Raw genomic sequence first — 20258 nt, forward strand, 5'->3', positions numbered from 1 at the left:
CAGGGGCTCCTCCAGCCCAAAGTCACCCGTCGAGCTAAGGCAGTTTGGACCCCCCTGGGCCTGCCCTGGCTCAATGCTATGGAAGCACAGGAGTTGCTTGGCGAGACAGCCAGCGCTCTCTGGCACAGAAAGCGAAAGGCTCTGTTGATGGACAACTTCTAGGACCCTCTAGGACCGGGCCAGGGCTGGGAGCGTGGGCTCCAACTGCATTCGGTGGGCAGAAAGCCGCCCCCCCTCCCCCCCCTTTCGAGTCACCTTCTTGCTCCGATGGAAGGCGGCGGGGGCGCTCCGGTCCTTCCCGACCTCGTCCTGGTTCTCCTCCTCTAAAGCCAAGGAGGGCGTGGGGTCGTCCTCTTCGTCCGGAGCATCCACGACACTGGAATCCGCGGGAGGCGGGCGGAGGACCAGGAGAAGCCCAAGCAGCAGCAGCAGCGGAGCCGCCAAAGAGAGGCGCCTTCCCATTTTTATGTTTGAGAGAGCGGGGATCAGCAGAGTCCTCACTCTTGCCAAGTCCCAGACCTTGTTGAATGAAGGCCCTCGTGGACAGACGGGACCTAGAACCCGCCCAAAGCCTCAACCTAGAACCCGTCGAAGCGCTGCTCCTTGCTCAGCCTCGCAAGCGGCGGCTTGGCGAGGGATTAGCCCACGAAAATGACGCCCCGGGAACGCGCACCGCACGCGCCCGCCCTCCTCCCTTCTTCCTCCCTTCCTTCCTTCCCTCTCTCTCTCTCTCTCTCTCTCTCTCTTTGGCTGACTTTCTCCCCTTTCTTTCCTCCCTCCCTCCCTCCCTCCCTCTTCCTTTACATCCTCTCGTGTTCCTCACAATCTTTTGGGGCGTGGATGTGGCCCGATCACGCCACTCTTCCCCCATCGGACCATCCGCGCTTGTTAAACATTAATTGGGAGTCTTTGGGCGCGTGGGGTGGATGCCCAGGCTTAGGCGTTTCAGGTTACAAGGGGTTGGGTTCCTTCTTTTTTCTTTTCGGGGTGTTTTCGAACAGGAGGGGGGTAAGGCATTCCCCTGCAGACAAAAGCAAAGGTGTCTCTCCCTCCCTCGCTCCGTGCCTGAACTTGATTGGAGGACTTGAGCCTCCAGGCGGGACGAGGAGGAGGACGAGGAGGAAACTGGAGAGCCCGGCGCCCTGGCTTCTCGGCTCAAGGGCTCTTTTTGGGAAGCTTTCTTGGGGAGCTTGTTGGAACAGGAGCGTCCCAAAGAGCGCGAGGAAGGCTGCGCCGACTTTTCTGCAGGATCCCTTCCTGGGAAGCATGGTTTTCCTAGCAGAAATCAACCAATGCTGACAAAAATTAACATTTGAGGAGAATTATCCAGAGCGGGGCTAGACCAGCTCAGGGACCCCGGGGGGGGGGGGGTCATGAATTGGTATCAGAGGGGTCGCCAAAGTCCATCAGAAAGCATAGTATTTTCAGTTGATCATGGGTTCTATGTGGGAAGTTTGGCCCATTTCTATCATTGGTGGGGTTCAGAATGCTCTTTCATTGTAGGTGAACTGTAAATCCCAGCAACTACAACTCCCAAATATCCCCCAAACTCCACCAGTGTTCACATTAGGGCACATTGAGTATCCGTGCCACGTTTGGTCCAGTTCCATCATTGTTTGAGACCACTCTGGATGTAGGTGAACTACAACTCCAAAACTCAAGGTCAGCGCCCACCAAACCCTTCCAGTATTTTCTGTTGGGCATGGGAGTTCTTTGTGCCAAGTTTGGTTCAATTCTATTGTTGGTAAAGTTCAGAATGCTCTTTGACTGTAGGTGAACTATAAATCCCAACATCTACAACTCCCAAATGACAAAATCAATCTCCCTGCCCAATCCCACCAGTATTCAAATTTGGGCATATCGGGTATTTGTGTCAAATTTGGTCCAGTGAATGAAAATACATCCTGCTTAGCAGATATTTGCACTATGAATCAGAACAGTAGCAAAATTAGAGTTATGAAGAAGCAACGAAAATAATTTTATGGTTGGCGGTCACCACAACATGAGGAACTGTATTAAGGGGTCCCAGCATTAGGAAGGGTGAGAAACACTGGGGTAAACCAAGGTATTTGGTTGCCTGAGGCAAAGTGACAACCCCCTTTTTTGCATACTGGTATGCTCATCAGGCAGCTACTGGCATACTGTGTTGTCGAAGGCTTTCATGGCCAGAATCCCAGGGTTGCTGTGAGTTTTCTGGGCTGTATGGCAATGTTCCAGAAGCAATCTCTCCTGACATTTTGCCCACATCTATGGCAGGCATCCTCAGAGGTTGGAAACTAGGCAAGTGAGGTTTATATATCTGTGGAGTGTCCAGGGTGAAAGAAAGAACTCTTGTCTTCCTGAGGCAAGTTTGAATATTGCAACTGGCCACCTTGATTAGCATTGAATAGCCTGGTTGATTTCTGCATGAAGAAATCCTTTGTTGGGAGGTGTTGGCTGGCCCTGATTGTTTCCTGTCTGGAATTCCCTTGGTTTCTGAGTTTTGTTCATTCTTTACTGTTCTGATTTTAGAGTTTTTAAAATACTGGTAGCCAGATTTTGTCCATTTTCATGGTTTCCTCCTTTCTGTTGAAATTGTCCACAAGGGATTCCAGGCATGGATCAATCAGGGTCAGCTAAAACCTTCCAACAAAGAATTCTCCCAGGCAGTTAGCAGCCAGACCTTGAAGCTGAAAGGCTACTCATTGCTAATCATTAGGGCTGGGCGGTTTCGTTTCGTAATTTCGTAATTCGTTAAAAATTCGTTATTTTTTTTTATAACGAAGCGATATTGAACCATTCAGGAGCATCTTAAAAATGAAATGAATTTTTCAATTCGTTTCGTAATTGCTTCGTATTCATTTCGTATTCGTTTTGAAATCGTTTCAAAATCGTTTCGTTATTATTTCCGCATGTCTGGGGCAAGTTTTATAGCTGTTGTTTGTTTAATCAGTGAAAAAAAATTATAAATATCACACCAACAGTCAACAACAGAGGGAGAGGGAAGCTTCAAAAGTTCCCCCTGTCCCATATTGAGGTTTTTTAGCGTATTGCGCGGTCGTGTCCGCCATTAACGAATAGTTTCGTATTCATTTCGTATTGTTTCGTAATTTTACAAAATTTCGTAAATATCGAACTTTTTTAAAGAAAAATTTTGGAATTCTTTTAAATATCGAAACGCAAAAAAACCCAAAAAATAAATCGAGTTTAGAAACAAATTTTTCCGTGGTTGCCCAGCCCTACTAATCATTGTGGCCAATTGAAACATTCACATCTGCCTCTCGCAGACAAGGGTTCTTTGTCCCACCCTGGACCTTCCACAAATATATAAACCTCACTTGTCTAGTTTCCAACAGACCTGCCATAGATACAGGTGAAACATCAGGAAAGAATGCTTCTGGAACATGGCCATACAGCCCAGTAAAATCATAGCAACCTACTGGCATACCCTTTGACATTTCACTGATTTTTGTGTCAGAAGCAACTTGAGAAACTGCAAGTCGCTTCTGGTGTGAGAGAACTGGCTATCTGCAAGGATGTTGCCCTGGGGATCCCTGGATATTTTGATGTTTTTACCATCCTTGTGCGAGGCTTCTCTCATGTCCCTGCATGGGGAGGAGGAGCTGACAGGGGAGGTCACCTGCACTCACCCCTGAATCAAACCTCTTCAGTCCCGCCGGCACAAGGGTTTAACCCACTGTGCCACCAGGGCCTCTATTTCACTGATGAAAAAAGGGGAAAACATGTATCAATATGATACAAATAGTTACTAATGAGGAGCTAGGACAGGCAGCAGTTTAGCCTTTGCCTAAGCTCCATAGGAAGGGCAGGATAGAGCCTTTTCCTATTATCAAAATAGGAAGAGACCCCAAGGGCCATTCAGTCCAACCCGTTCTGTCATGTAGGAAGACACAACGAAAGCACTCCAACAGATGGCCGTCCAGCCTCTACCTAAAAGCCTAATCCTCCAAGCTAGGATAGTCCATTGCCCAACAGCAATTACCAACAGGAAGTTCTTCCTAAGGTTGAGGTGGAATTTCTTTGCCTGCTATTTGGATCCATTGCTCCATGTCCTAGTTCCCTGAGCGTCAACAAAGCCCACCCCTTTCCTCAATGTGACAACTCTTCAAATATTTAAACAGGACTACCATGTCCCCTCTCCGCCTTCTCTAGTACATTTCTCCCTGTCGAAATCCATCTTGTTAGTTTTGGCCCACCTCTCCAATCTGTTAAGGTCATTTTGGATTCTAGTCCTGTCCTCTGAGGTGTGTTAATAGCTCTCCCTCTCAATTTGGTGTCATCTGCAGATTTGATAAACTTGCCTCCTCTCCTCTTAGTGAGTAAACTGAGTGTAAATTACTTGCGAGCTTCAGACTCTGTTTCCAGCCTGAGTAACCTGAAATGAGAACAGAGAAACTGGGACATTTGAAAGCAGGACTGCAAAGGGTTAACAAGACTAGGACTGCCAAACCTGGATAGTTGGAGGGTAGACTGTTTGCTGTCCCTTCAATACTGGTGATGAATGAGGTGCTCCATAACACCTGAAGGCAGTTTAGAGGGGCAAAGGGCCTGTCTCTTTTGGCTATGGGACAATTAGTTCAGTCTTCCAAGAAAGAGAAAGGGACAAAAACTTGTGCCACCCAAATTGGTACAATTATTTCAGAGTTGAGATAAGTTGAGATAAGAGACCTCATGAGACATCCAGTCCAACCCCTTGCCAAGAAGCAGGAAAAAGGCATTCCATATTATCCATGGTTTCCTTTTTCTACAATATATTTGGGGACATTGTCCCCTTCAAATATGGGGGTCATATAGTGCAGCATTTTCTCCCCTCACTTCCCCATAGAAAAACAAATTCCACTGGATTAACTATGTCAGAAAAAGTTTCTTCATGACTGCGGGCACAGATAAGATGCAAGGGATGACTGGCAGCTGAAGAGTTTTTCCAGAAAAATACAGTATTGTGAAGAAATGTCATCTGTTGCATGTTGTCTGGGATAGTTTATTTTTAAGGGTAAGGCACCAATTGAGGTTGCAGTCATCATGTGTTCAACATATTAACATTAATCAGCCAGTGGTCTTTGCTTCTTCCAACACGGTCCTCCGCCATCAACTCTGCTGGACTGGCCATGTTGTCTGGATGCCCAACCACCATCTCTGAAAGCAGTTGCTCTACTCCAAACTCAAGAACAGAAAACGAAATGTTGGTGGGCAGGAAAAGAGATTTAAAGATGGGGTCAACGCCAACCTTAAAAACTCTGGCATAGACACTGAGAACTGGGAAGACCTGGCCCTTGAGTGCTCCAGCTGGAGGTCAGCTGTGACCAGCAGTGCTGTAGAATTTGAAGAGGCACGAATGGAGGGCGAAAGAGAGAAACGTGCCAAGAGGAAGACGCGTCAAGCCATCCCTGACCGAGACCACCTTCCACCTGGAAACCAATGCCCTCACTGTGGGAGAACATGCAGATCAAGAATTGAGCTCCACAGTCACCTATGGACCCACCGCCAGCACACTGATCTTGGAAGACAACGAAGGATCGCCTAAGTTAGTATTAATCAGCCAATGATGTACAATAAAAATTAAACAAAAATCAGACTGGGTGTGAAATGGACTATAGACTGAATTACAGAGAGTAAAGCAATAAAGCCCCTGATGTTTGTTTCATTTCATGAGGATTTATAATATGCTTTTAAACAAGTGCCAGCATATATATGTATACCATATCCAAGGAAAAATAAGAACTCTTTCAAGGGCATCAGTTCTTCCTGGAACAGAACAGGTACTTTGTTAATGTGCTGTCCATCCTGACCACACTCTTTCTGGACTAGTTGGAGTGGTTTTGGGTGGAGTTTGAATCTGGGCTTGGTGTGGATTTCAGCATCCCCAGAAAGGCTACTTTATCAGGTTCAGAGCTCCAGTGGCCTCCATAGCATTTGTCTGTATGCATCTGGTCCATATAGCCACTGGAGTGTGGTGCAAGGATGGTAAAAAAAAATCTGATTCCTGGTCAATGTCAAGAACAATGAAAAGGTTTTTTGGTTTTTTTGTCCTATAGCTTTAGCACACTTGAAATGTTTGTCCCTGCAATAATAGGAAACTGTGCCGCTTTTCTACAAAAGGTGAGCAACATGCCCAAAAAATTGGGCAGCTTTCAGAGGAATTAGGAAACCATGCATAATAGCAAACCTCATTGAATGAATTACTTAAATGAGAAGTTACCATAGATTGCATTGGAGGACCTATATGCAGTTCCTAGAATCCTTCTGTGAAAGAAGCATACCATAGAATCACCAAGCAGTGGTACTCAACCTGTGGGTTCCCAGATGTTTGGGCCTTCAACTCCCATAAAATCCTAACAGCTGGTAAAATGGCTGGGATTTCTGGGAGTTGTAGACCAAAACATCCGGGTCCCATAGGTTAAGAAACACTGACCTAGAGAACCTATAAAATTCCCAGAGGTGAGATATTTTGTTGATTGCCAGTAGTTCAAACCACATGTGCTGCATTCATATGTATGGGGGTCATACATATGCACTTGCCTGGACAAATTATTCCTTGGTGCTTTGCCAAGGTAGAAAGTAAAGAAAATAGGCGCGGGGGGGGGGGGGGGGGGGGGACAAAGGAAACTATAAGTTATTTCTGAGGCAGTGAATCTGAGATGGTACTTTCACACATGCATGCCATCGCTTGATATGGGAGTCAGTGCTGCAGGAATGTGTGTAGTGACCTCTTCCTATTTCAAAAGGCCAAGCAGCCCCGTGGATAAAAATTGCAGTCCTCTTCTTGTTGACTCAAAGGTAAGTCCTGCTCAGCACATGGAAAGTGTGCACAGGACTCCAGCCAGAGAAAGAGAGAGAGCCCTATTGGCACATATTTCAAGAGACTCGGTGTGGGAACAAAGCCCATAAGAATTAAGGGCGTCATCAGTCAGAGATACAGGGGAGTCTAAATGCTTATTTTGAAATGCTATAATTGAGATTTACAGGGGTTTTATATACAGTGATAGCATCATAAAACCTGTCCTACTCCACCCCTTTCTCTTCTGTGTTGTGTGTCTTTAGGTGGTTTCTGACTTATGACAAAACTAGGGTGAGCATATCATGGAGTTTTACTTGGAAGATTTGTTCAGAGGGGGATTGGCCTTTGTCTCCTTTGGAGGCTGTGAGGGTGTGACTCGCCTGAAAGAGTGTGACTTTCCAAGGCTAAGTGGGGTTCAAGCTCTGGTCTCCAGAAACATCATCCAATGCTCAGACACTTCACTATTCTGAATCTCTAGATCAGCTTTCTCTTTCTTTTTGTTTCTGGGTTGGGATTGTGTAGTAAATGAACACTTTTATTTATTTATTTATTTATTTATTTATTTACTTTGCTTATATACCACTGCTCTCAGCCCTGGGGCGACTCACAGCGGTGTACAACATAGAAAGAACAAGGTTCAAAATTCAAGACACAATATAAAATAATCCACAATCCAGCATTAACAAAAACATCATCATCAAAAAACATCATCATTACTACAAAAGCCATTCCGCGTCGTCTCATCGTCCAAACCACAATCCAGTATCCTTTTCCGTTGTTCCATTCCTATAGTCATTACCAATCATTGCACTTCTTGTTCGAACGCCTTCTTGAACAACCAAGTCTTTAATTTCCTGCGGAATATCATCAGGGAAGGAGCCAGTCTGGTGTCCACGGAGAGTACAGTGGTTCTCAACCTGTGGGTCCCCAGGTGTTTTGGCCTACAATTCCCAGAAATCCCAGCCAGTTTACCAGCTGTTAGGATTTCTGGGAGTTGAAGGCCAAAACATCTGGGAACCCACAGGTTGAGAACCACTGTGATAGTACCACCCATGTGCACTTTACATGGCACTTGTTTCCAGGGATCATTTGAGTAACTCTGGAGCAGGGATCCCCAGGTTCATTCAAGAATTGAAACAGGAATCAGTTGAATACCATAGCCGTGCTTATACTTACAACAGTCTCCTGAAAATGAGACTAGCTATCAACTGGACACATAATAATAATGAATCACTATAAAATTGACTTGGTTATAGAAAAGGCAACATTGCAAATGAGCCATCATAACTCAGTTTGAAATAGGTTCTAGGCAGATGGATTTCAGTTTGAAAGTTAAGAGGACATTCTTGTTAAGGCAATGCTTTGTGACCAGGGGCCCATTCAAACTACATAATTATAACACTATGATTCTATTTTATCTGTCACAACAATATCCTATAGAATCTTGGCTGTTTAGACAGAAGAGTTTAGATTTTTCAGCCAAAGAGCATTGGTGCCTCACCAAACTGCAAACCTCATGATTTCATAAGATGAAACCATGGCAGTTAAAGCAGAAGAATAGTTGGCTGCATAATGTAAATAGATCCCGAAGATTAGGGGACAGCTTTTTATGAATATCTCAAGAAGAAACTGATATCGGCTGAGGATTGCTCCACCTTCAGGCTTTAAAAAACATATCAGGCAGGATGTTGGTCCACATGCTTCGCCAGTCGTCGTTCAGCTCTTGTGATTCTATAATGCTAAGGCAAATTGCTCTACTAGATAAATTGTGAGGCAATTATAGCCATTTCTAAAAGAGTAATAGAATAAAAAGAATGACAGAAATAATTAACAATATTTTAAGCTTTTACAGTTTGGACACTTCAAGAAGAATGCCATCGTAAAACAGCAGCAAGCGTGAGGGAGAAAATTAGTAGGGAAAAACAACTACAGGAATTAATTTAAGCTCAAGGCCTTACTTGGAAAATATGAGATGCAATTCATCCTTGAGATGCTTTGTGGTCTTTGGTTAATCCTCATCAGCCATTACAAAGCACAACACTAACATGTTTTAGTGATTTTGATTTTAAAGCCTGGGTTTTTCGTAATTGTGAGTGTTCCTGCTGTGTTATGGGTGTTGAACTGCCTCTTGGGGCTTACCAGTGTGTCACCTGGCTGAAATGCATGTTCTCTGGAGAGGGGAGAGCTCCCAAATATTGCAAACTGTGGGCACTTCCACACTGCAGTTAAACATGAGCCAAAGCGAGTTTTAAAAACCTGCTTCAGTGCACATTTAAGTCCCCACACCTCTTCCAAAACAAAGGTGGTGTGGCTATGTGCCATCCCGGTAACTTTCAGGATGGCACCCAGCCACTCCAAATACACTAAAATGAGCCCTAAAAACTTTTTAAAAATTACCGGGTCACCATTAATGTGGTCCTGGAGTCCTCCTGGTATGTAGAAATCATGTGCCAGCAGAAAGGAGGGGGTGAGGTGAATCCCCACAGGCCTAATACCCCATTAAAACTGGGCATTTCAGGAAGGCCCAAATCTAATAGGGTATCTAATGAATTTAGGACAAAGTAGGGTTCACCTGCTTTGCCCCCATTTAATTTGCTTTTACCTGAGATGTCATTTAGATGCCTCAGGTAAAAACGCAACAGACCTCACATTTTTGGGCCTGCCTGGAAGGGCCTTAAGAAGGAAGGAGGAGGAAGAACAAATGATGTGGATTATAATTGTCTCTCCATCTTTGTGGGTTTAATTTTCTAGAATTTGCAGTTTCCATTAATATGTTCTCCATAGGAATCTTTAAGTCCTCCTGAATTAGTCTATGGTCATCTTCCAGCAGATACTCGCCATACAAGACATAAAGATTGAAAGAGCATTGAAGTAACCTTAGAAGTCTCTGTGGATGGAAGGACTCGTGCCACCTCCAAGTAGTAGTGGATTCCCTGCTGAGATGAACAAAAACAGTGGTGTGTGGGGCTTATGCCTTGGGAGGTGTACTATCTCCTCGGGCAAAAAGCCATGATTAATAAAGAGACTGACAGGTCTGATCAAGCCCACTGACTGTTTTCCCTTCCTTCTGATCACATGGAAAAAATGACTGCAAGATACAGTTTTAACCATACTGGATGGTCCTTATAGTATCTTCCAACTCTATGATTCTGCAATGGGCCATGAGGATCTGAGTAGGAAGCTAAAGGACCTTGAAACACAAGTTGTTATTTCATCATTCCTTCCTGTTGAAGGATATTGTCTTAGAGGAGAGAGAGATAAACACTACAGTAGTAATGGGCAACTGAATTTCCATTAGAAATCGGGGTATCTTATGGAAGATGCAGATAGGAATAAATAATAATAGTTTTTGTGCAAATTCCTGGTCATTTTCATAAGCCACTGTGCTTGGCTTGAAGCCTCCCTGAAATATTGGCTTCTTCTCCATGTACTAGAGGCAAACTGGCAAGCCAAGGAAGTTGGCAATTGGGTAGAATCCTGAAATTCTTTTGAGTTGTTCCAGATTTTCATTGCAGAGAGCCAGCAATGGATAATCTGTAGCAGAAGGCAGAGGTTGAGAGTTACTCTCATCTCCTCATTGACATCAGGGGCCTCTAAGCCACCAACATTGAAGCAGCAAGAAGACTGAATAGCTGGAGGTTCTCCCTTTATTTCATGAAATGAAACCTCCTGCTGGGCATCCTTATGTCAAAAGAATGAGTGAGATGCAGTACGCTGCTTTGCTTTCCCTTAAAGATCAACAATAGTTGCTCTAACAAAGTGGCTGAAAAAAACCCCAATGCTTTAGTTATATAGCAGTAGTTTGGTGATAAAGCAGACTGTGGTTCACTGGACATATGAAGCAAAAGTTGCTGGTATGCAAATGCTTGAAGATGGACCAAGTTGTCTAAATTTAAAAAGTATAACTTTGTTAGACTATATTAGGGGAGAAACAGCAACAGACCCCTGTGACATCCTCTAAATCAGCCCCATTTATTATTATTATTATTATTATTATTATTATTATTATTATTATTATTACATTCGCTTTTATAAACAAGAGTCTCCTTTATCAAATGGATTATTAATCACACTTATTTATTCATTCATGTATCTATTTATGCACAGTATTTATATTCCGCCCTTCTCACCCCAAAGGGGATTCAGAGGAGATCACAGAACATATGCGGCAAATATTCAATGCCATATACACTGACAGGACAGACAACATTACATAGATAGAGGTATATATAGGCTTTCCCATCTTCAGCATCTTGGAGGCTGTGATACGGCCCGGGGGGGGGGGGAGTGCTGTCGCTCCATCTTCCATGCCAAAGAGCTTTGTTTGCAAACTTCCACCTTGATCGAATAGCCAGGATTTTTTCTTTATGAGTGCCTTAAATACCTCCCCGCTTTAAAGTGGTCCCTATTAATCTACTCACATTGCTGTTTTTGAAGTTCTAGATAGGCAGAAACTGGGCTAAAGGCCAGGAGCTCACCCCAACCCACACTTTGAACTGTCAACCTTCCAATTTGCAAGATTTACTGCAGCTGGTGGTTAACCTGCTGTGCTAAAGCCCAGGTTGGGGCTTTGAAAATTTCTTTATAAATTTATATAAAATTCGTTATAAATTTATTACAAAAAAACAAGGCATTTGCAAAGCCTTTCCAATTCAGTTTTGAACTGAGTCTAGTAGTAATTAATCTTGGTGCCTGTTTCTCTCTAATCTGAACCCAATTCAAGATGTTCCAGATCCCAGATCTGCATCAAAACTAAAAAAAATCTGTATTTTGGGGTCTTATGCTGTCCTGCACTGGGGGTCTCAAAATAGTTATAATGTATCATATTTTTGGAGCCCCCAGTGTTGAAGTGGATTAAACCACAGAGCTGCTGAACTTGCTGACCAAAAGGTTGGCGGTTCTAATCCGGGTATGTTAGCCCCAGCTTCTGCCAACCTAGCAGTTGGAAAACATGTAAATGTGAGTAAATAATAGGTACTGCTCCAGCAGGAAGGTAACGGTGCTCTGTGCAGTCATGCCAGCCACATGACCTTGGAGGCATCTATGAACAACTCTTTGGTTTAGAAATGGAGATGAGCACCACCTCCCAGAGTAGGACACAACTAGACGTAATGTCAAGGGGAAACCTTTGCCTTGTATCATATTTTTACACACATATTTATACCCTGAGGAAACCAGATTCTGTCTGATCTTGGTGACCAATTTATTTTCAAGCCATGGATGGTTACATTTGTAAGTACAGAATCCATTAATATGGAGGGCCAACTGTCCTCAGAAACAGCTGTATTGGACTTATATCAAAATAGTACATAATCCAAAATAAATGTTACAGCTTAAACAAAAAATCTGCTCGTTTTTGAAGTCTGCTGGTCTTCCAAAGTGATATGGAAGAAAAGTGATGGTGTCAGAGCCATAGGCTTGTGTCTTGTTTGAAATTCCTGTTTAACATGATATTGAAACTAAGTTGATGCATGGAAAAACAATGGCATTACAATCAAAGGCCCTTCTGCTTTATTAACAACAAGGGCTGGGACAGTTACTTACAAAGAGAGAATCTAGACTGAAGTAGGTTTCCTTCCCTATTTTTTATAGAGAAAATTGGGATGACAATGATCTTTCACAATTGGTCGTGTTGCCTAGGGCTGGTGGGATTTTCAATCTAACAGCATGTGGAGAGTCATGTTTCTCCCCATACCTGATCTGAAGGAAGGAAACAAAAATAAAGATACAGTTACAAACAAATAACAAGAAACAGAGAGACATCAGCAGTTTTATAGGCAAAGAAAAATAGATGGCAGAACCATCTAAGGCAGTGGTTCCCAACCTTTTTTTGACCAGGGACCACTTTGACCAGGGACCACTCTCCAACATTAGTACCAAAGGGGTTACGAATCAGTTTTTGGTCAACCTCAGATTCAGTTTGGTTATTTGGGGTGCTGATTCAGAAAACTGCATTTGATAGACTAGTTTCTGATACAGGACATATGCCATCCCGTAGTCGCCATCTGCTTGCTCACAGAAAACCATATTTAATAAGCTTTGGCACTATAAGAGGGTTTTGCGAGACCAGTCACTCTTGCTACAACTATGTAGTAACAATGAGGCCACGGACCATATTTTAGTTCTTATGGACCACTGGTTGGGAACCACTGATCTAAGGCAAGATTTCTCAGCCTGGCCTCCCTGAAATCTAAGGTTTTGCAAGAGTTTGCTAGGAGTTTTGCAAGAGATCATGACTGGAAAAGAAAAATACTTTTTTGAGTTGTAGATATAGTCATTTTTATGCAGGGGTTCTTTGCAATTTAATATAAGTGACACTACTTAACTATGCCATAGATGTTGGTATCCATGGGAGGTCCTGGAAGCAAACCGCAGTGGAAACCAAGGGCCCACTATATCTAGGAAGGAAGTCCCAAAAGATATGGTAGATAACACAAACCATTGATTCAAGTTGCCTATTAACTTATAGCAGCCTCATGAATTTCATAGATTTTCTTAGACAAAGTAGACTCTGGGGTGGTTTGACACCTGGAATTCAATGGCAATGTACCCAAAAGACAATGGATTCCCAAAATGTAAAAATCACTGTGTATATATCAATCTTATGTTCTCTGTATATCATTCTATGCTGTATTATATAAGTTGTATATATGTTCAATGTTGTATTATATAAGTTGCAAAAAACATTTACTGCTGTGATTTATGTATTACTGCTTGTAGTGGATTTGTGTCTTTGAAATTCAATGGCAGTGTCCCATCCAAATACCAGCTAGGACTCATCCTGCTGAGCTTTCAAGATTAGACAGGATTTTGTGTCAGACATCTACAAACCTTTTAAACTGAGGTCTAGTTCACAGTCCCCCAGACTGAGGTGCGGGGCAGAGGGACAGGACAGACTATAGTTTGGGGGAAAAAACCCATTTATTTATATATATATATTTCCAACATTTCTACCCCAACCTTCTCAACCCCTGAAGGGGGACTCAGGCCAGCTTACAATGGCAGCAATTTGATGCTGACAACATACAACACATTATGTACAATATTATACAAAAGATAAAACATTAGATTAAAATACATTTAAAACATTATTATCATTTGGCCGAATCAAAGTCTGATTTAACATGAATGAATTCCTATGCATACTAGACATATCTTATTTGTAGTGCAAAAAAAAAAAAACAATGAAAGAACAATACAATATTTAAAATGAGGAACATTTTGTAGTGAGAAGTAAAATATGGAAGCGTGGGCTGGTTTTTGGTTGATTAATTAGAACTGTTGTTGTTGTGTGCCTTCAAGTTGTTTCAGACTTAGGGCAATTCTAAATCTACAGTTTAGGGTGGGGCTGGGGAAATGACCTTGGAGAGCCACATCCAGCCCGCTGGCCTTTGTTTGGAGACCCCTGCTTTATGGTATAGGCAGAACATGTGGCCATATGCCCATATACAGGATAATACCTTAGAAAGCATGCATGGTAATGTCGGTTTAAATGTTACCAGTAGAGGGCAGACTGCCATAAAAATTACTGTACCTGGCTCATAAATGGTATCCAATACAGCTTGAATTGTGTGTGTAAATGCTGTGTGCGAATGAATGTTTTTGCTGCTGTCTTGGATGCAAGTGCTGCTCTGTATACTATTCTGTTCACTATTAATTCTGTTTCTTGTTGTTGTTGTGTGCCTTCAGCTCCTTTCCAATTTATAGTGATCATATGGTGAATATATAACGGCATTTTCTTGTCAAGATTTATTCAGAAAGGGGTTAGCATTGCTATCTTTTGAGGATGAGAAAGTGCCCAAGGTCACCCAATGGGTTTTCATGTTTTGGGGCCCTTCCACACATCCATATAACCTTAAATATCAAGGTAAAGAAAATCCCACAATATCTGCTTTGAACTGGGCTATCCGAGTCCACAGTGCCATATGTTCCAGTTCAAAGCAGATAATGTGGGATTTTATTCAGCTGTGTGGGAGGGGCCTGAGAAGGGATTTGAACCCTGGTTTCCCAATCCAACACTCAAGACACTACACCACACTGGCTCCATTGATTGATTTTAGAGATTTATTTCTTACATTTTCAGCTCATCCTGTCTTCACAGAACTCTGGTCTTGACTGGGTTAATAGTAACTTAGGATGAAAGTTTGCTACTGGCCCATCACCCAGTGAGCCTCACTGTTGAACAGAATTTTAAATCCTTGAGCCCAATTCAGTGTTTTATAAGCACTATATTGCACTGCCTCTGCATTTAATCTGAGCACTAGCAGTCAAATGGCATCAAAACAAAGAAGAAGATTAGCATGGCACAGATGCAAAAAAATTGTTATGCAATTGTTCAGTGATTCTTCAGGGCCTTCAAGTCCAATTCTGAAATAGAAATCATGGATGAATAAAATGTGCTTTTCAGTGCTTTCTTTTATCCTGTTTTGATCACATTATCAGCTGACGGGCTGAAAATCTGATCATCAACATTTGTTGAATATATCTTGATTCTTTAAATGCTATGACTGGGATTGTTAATGGCACCCAACGGAAAGCTGTTTGCATACCGTTAATTCTCAGTTTCTTCTATGTAACTTTAAACAGACCACTTCTGCATCACCAAACATAGAATCATAGAATCCTAGAGTTGGAGGAGACCTTGTGGGCCATCCAGTCCAACCCTCTGCCAAGAAGCAGGAAATACGCATTCAAAGCACCCCCGACAGATGGCCATCCAGCCTCTGTTTATTTTATTTATTTCGTATCAAAAGCATTGCATAAATTAGTATAATACTGATAAAAATAAAAAGTGTGCAGGCGGCTAAATATTTTTTGGCCAAAATGAGCAACAGTAACAGCATTGTCTGTATCCTCCAACAATTCCTCCTCTGTACATGAGGCAGGGCACAATGGACAAGCATACAGATGCAGAGTTGCCTGTTCTGCTCCACAGTCACACAAGGTATGGGATTCTTTTAGGTAGTGCCATTTTGCCAAGTTGTCTTTTGATCTGCCCACTCCGCTTCTGAGTCTGGGACTTCCAGGTTGCCCTCTGTTTAAAGGCCTCCAAAGAAGGAGGCTCCACCACACTCCAGGGTTGAGAGTTCCACTGCTGAACAGCTCTCACAATTAGGAAGTTCTTCCTCATGTTCAGGTGGAATCTCCTTTCCAGTAGTTTGAAGCCATTGTTCCGCGTCCTAGTCTCCAGGGCAGCAGAAAACAAGCTTGCTCCCTCCTCCCTATGACTTCCCCTCACATATTTATACATGGCCATCATGTCTCCACTCAGCCGTCTCTTCTGCAGGCTAAACATGCCCAGCTCTTTAAGCCTCTCCTCCTAGGGCTTGTTCTCTGGACCCTTATTCATTTTCATAGTCCTCCTTTGAACACATTCCAGCTTGGAAGTACACAGTTCTGCTCTTTTTTTTCTTTCTTTTTTTTTTACTATGTCATTTTTGAAAGCAGGTCTCATAGAACTGGGAAACATCCAGTGAAGCTTCATTCACATATAGAGTAATATTATATGATCAAATCACCCTAGCTGACAGGATCTTTATCATAATGGATAATTGCCCCCGACACCCCCACTCACTAAGAAACTCAGAGACAATTATTGCTGATTTTGGTGCTTCAAAAGAGAATGTAACTTCTGACCTTTTCCAGTAGTTAAAAATATTCTCTTCTGGGAGTGAGAAATGCCATAATGATTGCAGTGGGATGGGCAAACTAGGCATGCTCAGGTGCTATTTTTGCCTCTAGGATTCTATGCATGGAATGTCTGAAATGCACAAACAGAAATGATGTTTTGGTTTGGAAAATGGGTACTTCTAAAATGTGATGCTCAACAAGGAGTTCAGAACTTACTTAAAACTAGCTATCAAGAGTCAGCATCACATCTTAGAGTCATTGATTTGCCCAGGAGAGAACTTAAATCACCCTTGCACTGTAGGAGATGATAGAAGCACCACAAAAGCATGAGAATGTTGGGATGCAACTCCCAGAATCCCCCTAGTCTCTCATTTTGGAATATGTACTCCAAAGAATTTTCCTTTCATTGACTTCAAAAAAATAATAACCATTTGGAATTGGCTGCCTGCACTCATCCAACTTTCCATGACAGAAAGATCAGCGTCACCACAATTATAGAGCTAATATTTCATGCCAGCGAACAGTTTCATGCCTGTTCCACACCAACTGCTTTATAGTACCTGAGAGCCCAGGAGTTGTTCTTTGGTTGAAATATGCCTCGTTTTAATTTCCTCTCAGGTGAGCTATTTCTAGTAACATGGAAAGGGCGTTTGACTCCCTCGCCCTATGTCAAGGTTATTTGTTAGGACTTGGATTGTCGCTTGAGCATTTTCTACAAATTGGCAGCCAGCGGCTTTAGAGATTTCTGCTCGCGTGTTTTAATTTCATGCAGGAATGTCCCTTTCCTTTCCTACAATATTTAACCCTTGGTAATAATATTATGCTTTGGACCTACTCCAGCATTTCTCATCCTGGGGTTCGGGACCCCTGGGGGAGTCGTGAGGGGCTGTCGGAGGGGTCACCAAAAATCATCAGAAAACACAGCATTTTTATGGGTCATGGGGGTTCTGTGTGGCCCAAGTCCATCGTTGGTGTGGTTCAGAATGCTCTTTGATTGTAGGTGAACTATAAATTCCAGCAACTACAACTCCCAAATGACAAAATTGACCCCCCCCCCCACAACCCCACCAGTATTCAAATTTGGGCGTATCGGGTATTTCTGCCAAATTTGGTCCAGTGAATGAAAATGCATCCTGCATATTGGATATTTACATTACAATTAATAACAGTCGCAAAATTAATTAAGAAGCAACGAAAATAATTTTATGATTGGGGGTCACCACCACATGAGGAACTGCATTAGGGGCTCCCGGCATTAGGAAGAGTGTGAAACCCTGGGCTAGACCAAGTATTTGGTTGCCTGAGGCATAGTGACAACCCCCTTGGGGTCACCACAGGTTTATTTCTTAAGGTGTCCTTTGAAGGCCACTCAGTACAAGTCATATCTAACAATAAAGAGCCATTAGAAAAGAGAGATTCCAGATCCTTGGAGATGCACATTCATGCCTCCTTGGACTACACATAAAGCAGTCTAAGGAGCATGGATTCAGATAATCTGGAATGTATTTAAGGTAAAGGTTATCCCTTGACATTAAGACTAGTTGTGTCCTACTCTGGGGATGGTGCTCATCTCCATTTCTAAGCCAAAGAGCCAGCATAGTCCAAAGACACCTCCTAGGTCATGTGGCCAGCATGACTGTTTGTAGCACCGTTACCTTCCTGGTGAGGTTGTACCTATTGATCTACTCACATTTGCATGTTTTCAAAGTGCTAGGTTGACAGAAGCCGGGGTTAACATCGGGTCGTCAAACTGTTATAATTCTGCAGTGTGGACACACCTTAAGGTGGCTGGGACATTGCGGAAATTAAAGTAGGTGGGAAGTGCGAATGAGTGCAGGCAGCCTGGTTTATCTTTTTCCACCCCATTTGCTCAAGACAATGCATTGGAGGCAACAGTAGCAGTAACACAAAAGGCGGACAAATAATTTCCTTGGAGCGTCATAGAGGTCAGCCTGAAGAATAGGGCAGTTCTGATCAGAGGGACTGACAAACATATAATATATCCTACAATGAGAAAACAAAAACAAATAAACAAAAAACCCAGACAGGACTCTTGCAAGACCAAAGTCTGCCTTTTGGAAAAGAAATGAATCAGGTGTGAACCAATTGAGACCATTTGTTGTTTTGTTACGAGAGCTCACCTTCTCTGTGTATCATGTTTAGGAAATATTCACTTTGCACTTTGCTTTTGTTCCCTGTATTGATGTGTCCCTAGAAAATATGTAAACAATCCTCCCACATTTGACATTATGTTCACCTTCCAGCACTCATACCTATGGATGGGAGGAAAAGATAGAACATTTGCATGGAAAGCAGTACCCGGTGTTGTACTAAGCAAAGGATAGAAACCATGCAACTTTCCAGTGTAGTTTGACTGCAACTTCCATCAGCCTTATTAGCTGAGCTGATAAAATGGGGGAATACTAGGAGTTGCAATCCAATGTATCTGGAAAAATACATGATTCCCATTCTGGTGCTAGACTATGAGTAGAATAGATGATCTAGCACTTGTTCAAAATGTATTTATATTCTAGCTTTAAACAAAGCATAAGAACTTTAAACAAAGCATAATACTATTTTTAAAATGCCAGTGAATAAGGAATATAGAAGTGTACTACAGTTCTGGAAAAAAAACCCATACTATCCATCTGTTTATATGCTGAAGGGAAAATATTACCATTGTTATCTAACAAACAAAAGGCCTGCACTGACTTCCAGTATATTTCCATGTACCCAAAAAGAGGTGGGCCCAGAATACAGGTAGAGTATCCCTTATCTTGAATGCATGAGACCAGGAGTCTTTCATATTTTGTATTCCTACTGCCACAGACTATTTTAGACTATTGTATTTTCCGGCATATAAAATGACTGGACATGTAAGACAACCCCAACCTTTCCAGTTAAAATATAGAATTTGGTATATACTCACCGTAAAAGACTACCCCCCTTCAACACACACCAAATAAAAATTAAAATAAAATCAGATTTGAGTTCAATATGATAATTTTCCTGTTACCGTACCTCCTGCCGTATGCACGATGGAGGACCTTCTTGCGGCCACATGCACAATGGAGGACCATCTTGTGGCAACACCAGAGGCACTCCAAGTGGCCAGATATTGGTCAAAGGACATTTAATCAGCTACCAAGTTTGCAAAATTTGTGTTTTTTATCTGTTTGTTTGTTTTGTTCTGTTAGAAATGTAATATAATGTTCTGGTTGCAGATGACCCAATAAATAAATAAATACCGTACCTCCTTCTCTGCCTCTCAAATCTTGCCCATGCGTGCCTGCACCGCTTCACTGCAGTCCTCAGGAGCGAGATCTGAGAGGCAGAAAAGGAGTTACTGTGATAGGATACAAGGGTGGGCCAGACAGGTGAAAGTGGCGTATTTTTCTGGGAACAGCGCCACTATCTCTATTTTCCATACCCCGGGCATCCCAGACGCCTGTAGCTCACTCCGCCCTTCACTTGCACCTTCCCAGTGAGATGCCCCCCTCACTTCATCATCAGGACCATGTTAAGTCACCTCTTTCCATGAATCCTGGTGAGTGGATTTTCTTCTACCATACTTGTACAGCGCCACCCTTGATGCTTTCATGCGGTCACCACATACAGCCGGGATGCAGCCACGGCCATTTTTGAGCTCCCCCCACCATATGCGGTGACTGCAGATTCTCCAGTATGGCTCAGAAGTTTCAGCACCTCCCCTATAAGATGACACCCGGTGTATAAGATGACCCCCGACTTTTGAGAAGATTTTCCTGGGTTAAAGAGTAGTCTTATATACCAGAATGAGATATCTTGGGGATGGGTCCCAACATTTGAACATGAAATTCATTGATATAAA

At 42.7% G+C, this 20258-nt stretch overlaps 2 protein-coding genes across 2 annotated transcripts in view; both read right to left on the bottom strand.

Annotated features, from left to right (window-relative positions):
- Positions 1-741, bottom strand: part of PCSK9 (proprotein convertase subtilisin/kexin type 9) — a 35854-nt gene extending 35113 nt beyond the window's left edge. Inside the window, exon 1 of the mRNA XM_060773569.2 lies at positions 256-741. Within this exon, the coding sequence (XP_060629552.2) occupies positions 256-462 (207 nt within the window). The 5' untranslated portion in view covers positions 463-741. The remainder of the gene's footprint in view (positions 1-255) is intronic.
- The window catches only part of TMEM61 (transmembrane protein 61), a 179612-nt gene that overhangs the window by 100927 nt on the left and 58427 nt on the right, over positions 1-20258 (bottom strand). The gene's annotated exons all lie outside the window — the stretch shown is intronic.

This window comes from Anolis sagrei, chromosome 4 (genome assembly GCF_037176765.1).
Source record: "Anolis sagrei isolate rAnoSag1 chromosome 4, rAnoSag1.mat, whole genome shotgun sequence".
NCBI classification, from domain to species: Eukaryota; Metazoa; Chordata; class Lepidosauria; order Squamata; family Dactyloidae; genus Anolis; species Anolis sagrei.